The following is an 8,840-nucleotide window of genomic DNA, read 5'->3' as shown; positions in this document are numbered from 1 at the left end:
GCTCTCGGCTTCCCACAAGTTTATTTCTGAGTACCTCACACTCCATCTCACCTCCCATCCCAGTACTTTCCTACTTCCTGTCTTGGAAGCCTCCCACCTCACCTCCAGTGTGTGTGTGTTGGGGGGACGGGGGGGGGGGACACTCTGGTGTCTGTGTCACCGCTCCTCCCACTTCAGTTTTCTGAATAGTCTCACACCTAATCAGTTTACTAAGATCTTATTCCTCCATACCAAGATGGAAAAATCTGATTGGCTCCCTGGGTCAAAAACTCCCACCCCCCCTGTACCCAAGACAGATGAACCCCCTTGGAGCCGAGCTCCCCATTCTGAGCGAGGACTTTGTGGAGCAGCAAGGTCACCAAGAGCATTAGGGAAGGGAAAAAAATGGTAGTTTCCCTGTACAGCTAGTCACAACGAAGGAAGGCGCTTAGGGAACCCTGGCAGCTTACAAAACGTAAAGGGCTACGTCTGCATAGCTCTTTTCCAGACTTCTCAGCTGGGAGCTTCTGGCAGTTTCCCGGAGTCACTCCTTTCTCTCACTAGCTCACAAAGTGGCCAGCTGAGTCAGAAGCCTTGTTCTAGTACAGGCCTGCCTCCCTCCAACGCCATCAATCAGGGCAAGTAAGGAAGACTTCTGAGTCCCACCCCCGTCCCCGTCCCCGTCCCCTGCCCCGTCAAATAGAGGGGACATCTTATCACTGATGGCATCCTAGATTGGTGATATATGTAATTATTTTTGAGTGTGCTACCCACGAACAAGCTATATCTGTTTATGGTTGCTGTTGTTTTGGTTTTTGTTTTCTTTTAAGGTTCTCATCCCTCAGTCACTGCGGGCTAAAATGAGACCACATTTGCCAATAAGTTTGAACACGCTCAACCCTCTCTCTCTCCCTCCCTTTCTGATAGACAATTCCTTCGGTAGGCAGAGGTGAGCATTGGGCACATGGAGCCTTCCAGAGCTGGGATCAGAAAGCCTCTTGTTTGTTTGTCTGGGGAGAGGGAGGCTCGGCACCAAGGGCTCAGCAAATATTTGTGGTTATGGATTAACCTGACTCCCAGACTGACATGGCGCTACCTGGACGAAATTGCAGTTTCTCCTTGGCCCACGCCTGTAAGTCCCCCTCAAGGCAAGACTGTGAAGGACTGTGGAGGGAGGGGAGGGGAGGAAAGTCCAGCTGGGAGGAAGGTGACGTTCTTGAGCTAAGGTTCTCCAGGCAGACTGAAATGTGGGACCAAGGAAAACGAGCGCCCAAACTCTGTCTGGACCAAGGCATGGGTTCCCTACAATCCAGGTGACCATTTCGACACATGAGATTTTGTGGATCAAGTGGACAGCAGTCAAAGGGCTCCCTATGATCAGGAACCATCCTCAGAGCAATCTTGAAACTCAGAACCCCACTACTCCCCTCTGCCCTGTTCTCTAAGGTGGACTCTACAATTCCGGAAGCCAGCAAAGCCGGAGAGTGAGGAGGCCAGGAGGGGCTGTGCAGCTGGGATAGGCGGGCCTGCCCAACCTGGTCTGGGGGACACTAGAGGCCTTGTGGTTTGATTACTGATTGGGGGCAGGGGTTAAGGTTCCAGAGTTGGGGCCACATAGGCTTGGCCTTGAAGCCAAACTCTGCCCTCCTCTTAGGTGTAGGCTTGTGACAAAGCTGCGTATCTCCTCCAAGCCTTTGGGTCCCTTCCCATGAAATGGAGGTGAGAATATTAATGCCTTCCTCTTGTAACAGTGACCAGTGTGTGTGTGTGTGTGTGTGTGTGTGTGTGTGTGTGTGTGTGTGTGTGTGTGTGTGTGTGTGCGTGTGGTGTAGTGTGGTTTCTAGTGTTCGGGATTGAACCCAGAATCTTAAACATGCCAAGTACATTCTCTCCTCCTGAACTGCAACCCTCCAGTATCCTGTACTTGTTTGTTTGTTTGTTTGTTTGTTCGGAAGCACCTGTGGTGGCACACACTTACAATCCTAGTGCTAGAGAGCAGAAACAAGTGGATCCCTTGGGCTTGCTGGCTGGCCAACCTACTTGATGAGTTCCAGGCAGTGAGAGACCTTGTCCCAAACAATAAGGTAGAAGTAAGCCATGATGGCAGGCATACCCCTTTAGAGCTAGTACTCGAGAGGCAGAAGCAGGTGGAGTTTAAGGCCAGCCTGGTCTACATAGAAGTTCCAGGATAGCCAAAAAGTAGCCAAGGCCATCCAAAAAACAAAAACAAAAAAAACAAAAACAAAACAAAACAAAACCTGGAAGGGGGAAAAAAAAAAAAACAGACATTGCCTGGGGAAGGATGAAGGACAGTCAGTCGGATTATCCCTGGTCAACACGTGTGCACAAATCTGTGCACACAAGAAAGAGCTTCACATAGGCTACTATTTGTTTTCCAACAACTCTTTTTTTAAGCCCCCCACTCTCTCTCTGTTTTTTAAAAAGATGTATTTATTTTATGTATATGAGTACACTATTGCTCTCTTCAGACACACCAGAAAAGGACATAAGATCCCATTACAGATGGTTGTGAGCTACCATGTGGCTGTTGGGAATTGAACTCAGGTCCTCTGGAAGAGTAGTCAGTGCTCTTAACCACTGAACCATCTCTCCAGCCCTTCCAACAACTCTTTATGGAAGAAACCTATTCTATCCATTTTATAAATGACAGAACTGAGGCATGGAGCAGGTAAACATCTTGTTAAATACCTCTCTCTCTCTCTCTCTCTCTCTCTCTCTCTCTCTCTCTCTCTCTCTCTCTCTCTCTCTCTCTCTCTCCCCAGTAGGAAATGGAATTTGCCCCAGGCAATGACTTTTTTTTTTGCTTTCATGTACCTAGAGTAAGCCCAGCTCTAAAGGCCACGAGACTGTCTGTCTGTGGACCGTGTACCCCACTCCCAGATTTACTCCCTTCCTTCCTTCCTTGCTCTGTGTGTGTGTGTGTGTGTGTGAAGAAATCAACCTCAGACATTTTCTTTAGGAGCTATTTACCTTGCTTTTTGAGACAGGGCCTCCGGATGGCCTGGAGCTAGTCACCTGGAGCTGGTCAAGCAGGCTAGGGTGGCTGGCCTAAGCAATCCACAGGATCTGCTTATCTCTGCCTCCCCAGTCCTGGGATTACAAGAACATGCCTCAGACACCTAGATTTCTGTTTAAATTTTCTATGGGTTCTGGGGATCATTCTTAAGTCTTCAAGTATGCACGGAAAGGGCTTTATTGACTAAGATATCTCCCCTGCTCAGGAATGGCCGTTTCATTCTACTTTGGGGGGAGCTGGGGGTGGGGCGGGGAGCAGCTCAGCTGTGTGGATCCTTGGAGCTTAGAAGTTCTCCTCAGACAGGTGTCAGCAGCTCCAGGATGTGGCAATTCAGAGTCTTCCTGCTGCTCATGTCCACCTGGGGAATATCTAGCACACTCGCCTATCCTGGTAAGACTGTCTCCACCTCATTGCAAGACCCTCAGAGCCTCCACTGGGCTTTCTGAGGACCTCTCTAGCGTTCCTCCCACTCCTCCCCCCCCCTACCTCTTGAACTGTGTTCTTCCTTATTGCCCTATCTACCTACCAAGCCCCTTTCTAGTCTGCCCTGCCCACCAGCTGTCTGCTGCCTTGGCCCTTCCTCTATGCGCACCGCTAAAGCCCTTCATGCAGGCTTCTGATTTGGCCCTTCCCTCTTAGCTGTTCTCCTACCTGTCAGGTGTCTCTGAGAGCCTCAGAGACACTGAGTGATAGCTTTCTGATCTCCACCTGTTCTCCCCCTGATCAAGGGGAAGAGATGGGGACTGAATGATAGAGGCTGTGGGAAATGAAGGTGAGAGGCAGGACAGGCTCACTCAGCTACGCTGGGAGACATGGAAGACAGATTCCATTTGGCAGTCTTATTCTTTCACTGCTATTTATTTATTATTAGACAACATTATGCAAGGCTATTTTCACGCACATACGACTTTGCAGTTTGAATGGCAGCAGCAGGCTCTGGCGTTGCCCCTAACCACTACGTTCTACACAAAGACACCATGTTGAGTATCCTAGGCATGTCCTGAAAGGAAGTCTGTCTGTCTGTTTCAGAGCTCATACTCTGCAAGATCTAAACTGCTGTTCTCCCATGGGGACCTGGGACCAGAGCATAAAAGCAGGCCCCAGCATCCCTCCTGGGAATTAGAATAAGACCAAAGGGATCAGGCTGAGGTCTTCCCAGGTTCTCTCTAGCAGGGGATCTGCTGATCCCTCTCGGCCCCTCTTGGGTCCCTCCACCACAATGACTCCCATCCCAAACCAGACCCAGTGTTCTCCAGCAGCAAGCATGCCCACCAGGTGCTTCGGGTCAGACGTGCCAACAGCTTCCTGGAAGAGATGCGGCCAGGCAGCCTGGAACGGGAGTGTATGGAGGAGATCTGTGACTTTGAGGAGGCCCAGGAGATTTTCCAAAATGTGGAAGACACAGTAAGGTCACAAGGCTAGGGGCAGAGGGTGGGCTGGTGGCTGGATGGGACCTAGAGGAGCAAAAGGCATGGCTACTGCCATTGAGGTCCTTTTTGGAGTCATAAGAGTTGGTTTGTCATGTGGGTGCTGATCTTATTTAAGGGCTTGCACAGGGGACTATAGGAACTAAATCAGGAATAGAGAGTCTGGGCAGCCCTCCAGTGGCCACTACTGCCTGTCTCTGTCCCTCCCTCCCTATGATCAGGTGATCTTTCTTTCCTTCACACTGACCTACACCTTATGTTTGGGGGGTGGGGTGGGAGGAGGTGATCAAACCCCTTTTTAAAAAATACTTTTTTTTAAAATTTATTTTATGGGGCTGCAGAGATGGCTCAGCGGTTAAGAGCACTGACTGCTCTTCCAAAGGTCCTGAGTTCAATTCCCAGCAACCACATGGTGGCTCACAACCATCTGTAATGGGATCCGTTGCCCTCTTCTGGTGTGTCTGAAGATATCGACAGTGTATTAATAAGCATTAAATAAATAAAAATAAGTAAATAAATAAAAGAAACAAAATGTTATAAAGATAGGTAGACATTTTTTTGAAATTTATTTTATGTATGAGTCTTCTACCTGCATGTACACCTGCATTTCAAAAGTAGGCATCAGATCCCATTACAGGTGGTTGTGAGCCACCATGTGGTTGGTGCTGGGAACTGAATTCAGGACCTCAAGAGCCGCCATTAACTGTTCTTAACCGCTGAACCATCTCTCCATCCCTGATCAAAGCTCTTTAATGTTTGTCCCCATGGGGCACTCTGGGCCTCAGTCAGTTTCTAGGAGGGGGATGATCCGGCTGAAGGAGGCAGAATAGCCCTGTAAGGGATTAAGGTACTTTCTGCAGAGGATGCTGATTTGGGAGTAGATGACCCCGTGGGCAGAGATCCAGCTGCGTGGAAAGGGGTGTTGCGGGGTGGGCAGCAAGGAGCACTACGGCAAATGTTTGTCTGGAAGCTCTTCCCCTACTAGACACCTCGTATTCAGGAGGAGGGAATACCTTGTGGGCTTCCCCTAGGTAGCCAGGCTGGGGCCCTGACACTCTACCTTTTCTTCCCCCGACAGCTGGCCTTCTGGATCAAGTACTTTGGTGAGTGAGCTCTAAGCACCTGGATGGAAAGTTGAGGCTTACTCCAGGGTCAGTGGAGGTTGGAGAGGAAAATGAAGGTATCCACATCTCCTCCTGCCCCATCCCGCTGTCTTTTGCAGACGGTGACCAGTGCTCAGCTCCACCCTTGGACCACCAGTGCGACAGCCCATGCTGCGGGCATGGCACTTGCATCGACGGCATAGGCAGCTTCAGCTGCAGCTGCGATGAGGGCTGGGAGGGCAAGTTCTGTCAGCAGGGTGAGAGGACCTCAGCGAGGCAGCAAGGTGGGCTGAGGTGGGATCTGGAACGGTAGGGCCACCAAGAGCTGTCTGCACTCTCCTTGTCTTGCAGAGTTGCGCTTCCAGAACTGTCGGAGGAACAATGGCGGCTGCTTGCACTACTGCCTGGAGGAGAGCAACGGGCGGCGCTGCGCTTGTGCCCCGGGCTATGAGCTGGCAGACGACCACATGCGCTGCAAGTCTACTGGTGAGTCAAGGCGGGAGAGCAAGCACATCTTGGGGGCCTAAGACAGGTGGACAGACCACCCTTTCCCGGACCCTGTAGATACTGTCAGTCTTCATGTACCCATAGACATACCCGGGAACACAATTGTTTATCTGTCTCTGTGTCTGCCTGTCTCTGTGCCTCTACCGAGCGCGCGCGCGCGCACACACACACACACACACACACACACACACACACTGAGCTAACCTAGAAACTAAGTCATCAGTGTCTTCCTCCGTCTATCCTGAATGTTTTGCTTCCTCACAGAACCCTGATTCTGTCATCCTTTTAGATTTTCCTTGAGTTTTTATTTGGAATGAATTTACTAATGTGTACAGTTTAAGTCGGGGGTTTCCAGGTCTTTGGATGGTGCTCAGTGTGTTTTCCAGGCCATGGCTCTTCTCATCCTTTGTACTTCTTTTGTTTCAATACTAGAGGTTGAACCTAGGGCGTGGCCACATACTAAGCAGATGTTCTTTCCAGCTGTGGCCATCTTTCTACTCTCCTTTGTCCTCCTTCTTTTCTGTTTTGAGACAAGATTTCAATAAGTCACCCAGACTGGTCTTAACCAACTCTGTAGTTCATGCAGGCTTTGAATTTGTCATCCTCCTGCCTCAACCTCCCCACTACCAAGGATTACAACAGGCCTGTGTCACCAGGCTTGGTTCTTGGAACATTTTAAGATTTATTTTCTTTTACCAAAAGTAGATTTTTTTCCCTATAAAAATATAGGGAAAACTTTAGTAAAGTGCTATATTGATTAGAACTTAAATATTAAGAGTTTTAAATTTAAAATATTGTACATATAATCTGTGTAAAATAAATATGTGAACATGTAACCTGTTTTTTAAAAAAGAAAATGGCCTGTTTTCACACAACATATTCTGATTACAGTCTCCCCGCACCCCCCCCCCAGTTCATCCCCACCTACACTCCCATCTGGATCGACACAGTTTATGTCTCTCCTTAGAAAACAGGTATCTAAGGAATACTAAAATAAAATAAGATAAATTTTAAAAACCAAAATATGACAAAACAGAAAACAATAAAGAGAAAAAAAGTCATGGGAAATGCATATAGATGCAGAGACATCTGCACACACAGGAACTCCATAAAATCCCCAAACTGGAAGCCAATGTGCATATGCAAAGGACCAACAACAAAAGCCCTGACAACATAATGAAAGACCTTCCAAAAGCCGGGTGTGATGGCGCACCCCTTTAATTCCAGCACTTGGGAGGCAGAGGCAGGCGGATTTCTGAGTTCGAGGCCAGCCTAGTCTACAGAGTGAGTTCCAGGACAGCCAGGGCTACACAGAGAAACCCTGTCTCAAAAGAAAGAAAAAAAGAAAGAAAGAAAGAAAGAAAGAAAGAAAGAAAGAAAGAAAGAAAGAAAGAAAGACCTTCCAAAGATGACCTTGACTTCAATTTATGTTGGCCATCTACTGCTGGGCATGGGGCCAAGCCTCAAGAGTGGATTGTCTTCCCAATACAACTCCCTTGGGGAGAACTTATTTTTCATGTATAAGTGGCTATCAATAGGAGATAGCTTCTGGGCTAGGAATGGGGTGTGTGTTTTCTTTACCCATGCCCTCAGCACAGTCTCTGTGAGCTCATATGTCATGTCTAGGGCTTTATTCCTTGGTGTCCTCCATCCCCTGTGGCTCTTAAACTCTTTCTGTCTCCTCTTCTGCAGAGTTCCCTGAACTCCGAGGGAAGGGATTTGACGGAGACATCCGTTTAAGGACTGAGCATGCCAAGGTCTCTCATTCTCTGTATGTTGTCTGACTGTTGGTTTCTCTATTTGTCTCCTCTGCTGCAGGAGGAAGCTTCTCTGATGACGGCTAGGAAGGCACTGATCTATGGGTATAGCAGAACGTCATTGGGAGTCATTTTGCTGCTGTGTTCCTTTAGCAGAGGAGTAGTAGTTAGTTTCCCCTACATTCCTAGCCTATCCAGGCTCAGGTTTTTGGCCATGAAAGGGCAGCATTGGGCAAGGGTTCTGTTTCGTGGAATGGGCACCTGGCAAAGAACTCAACTGGATGTAACCCATTCCTGGTACTGGAAACTTACTTTGGTGACAAGAGAGTTGGGCTCCTGTTTCCCTCATTATTTGGTGACTTCATTTAGATTGCCTTCATATACATATATACTATAGGAAACTTCAACTGTGTTAGGTTTCTGTACAGTCCCTCAAATGGCTCTGAGTTTAGCTACCCCCCCCATTCCCTCCTCCCTCTGTTCCATTCCAGGCCTTCCCCAAGTCTGCCCCTAACTATCTGTTCTATTCCCCTTTCCTAGGGAGATCTCTCCCGCCCTGTAGTCCCTTACCCTCTACCTAACCTCATTTAAGAGATTTCATACCATATTTGTTTTTCTGGGTCTGGGTTACCTCACTCAGGATGAATTTTTCCATCTATTACTCTGCCAATTCCATTATTTTATTTATTTATTATTTATTTACTTTAGAACTAAGTAATATTTCATCATGTAAAGTACCACATTTTCTTTATCTATTCGTCCACTGACAAACAGCTCCATTGTTTCCAGTTCTGGCTATGAGGAACAGAGCAGCAATGAATGCTGCTGAGCAAGTGTCTCTGTGGTAGGCTGCAGTGTCCTTGGGTATAGGCCCAAGAGTGGAATAGCTGGATCTCGAGGTAGATCAATTTCCATCTTCCTAAGAAACTGCTGCCGGGCGTGGTGGCGCACGCCTTTAATCCCAGCACTTGGGAGGCAGAGGCAGGCGGATTTCTGAGTTCGAGGCCATCCTGGTCTACAAAGTGAGTGC

At 48.3% G+C, this 8,840-nt stretch overlaps 1 protein-coding gene across 4 annotated transcripts in view; it reads left to right on the top strand.

Moving 5' to 3' along the window:
- Positions 1–956: 956 nt before the first annotated feature.
- The window catches only part of Proc (protein C, inactivator of coagulation factors Va and VIIIa), a 14,418-nt gene continuing 6,534 nt past the window's right edge, over positions 957–8,840 (top strand). Inside the window, exons 1-7 of one of the 4 annotated variants that reach the window (XM_021150696.1) lie at positions 1,035–1,111; positions 1,634–1,698; positions 3,316–3,406; positions 4,257–4,420; positions 5,522–5,546; positions 5,666–5,803; positions 5,898–6,032. In XM_021150696.1, the coding sequence (XP_021006355.1) occupies positions 1,693–1,698; positions 3,316–3,406; positions 4,257–4,420; positions 5,522–5,546; positions 5,666–5,803; positions 5,898–6,032 (559 nt within the window). In that variant the 5' untranslated portion in view covers positions 1,035–1,111; positions 1,634–1,692. Of the gene's footprint in view, positions 1,112–1,209; positions 1,464–1,633; positions 1,699–3,315; positions 3,407–4,256; positions 4,421–5,521; positions 5,547–5,665; positions 5,804–5,897; positions 6,033–8,840 lie in introns of those variants that run through there. The other 3 variants (XM_021150697.2, XM_021150694.2, XM_021150695.2) reach the window with 3 other exon arrangements.

This window comes from Mus caroli, chromosome 18 (assembly GCF_900094665.2).
Source record: "Mus caroli chromosome 18, CAROLI_EIJ_v1.1, whole genome shotgun sequence".
Lineage (NCBI taxonomy): Eukaryota > Metazoa > Chordata > Mammalia > Rodentia > Muridae > Mus > Mus caroli.
This window is presented reverse-complemented; position numbering and strand designations above follow the sequence as displayed.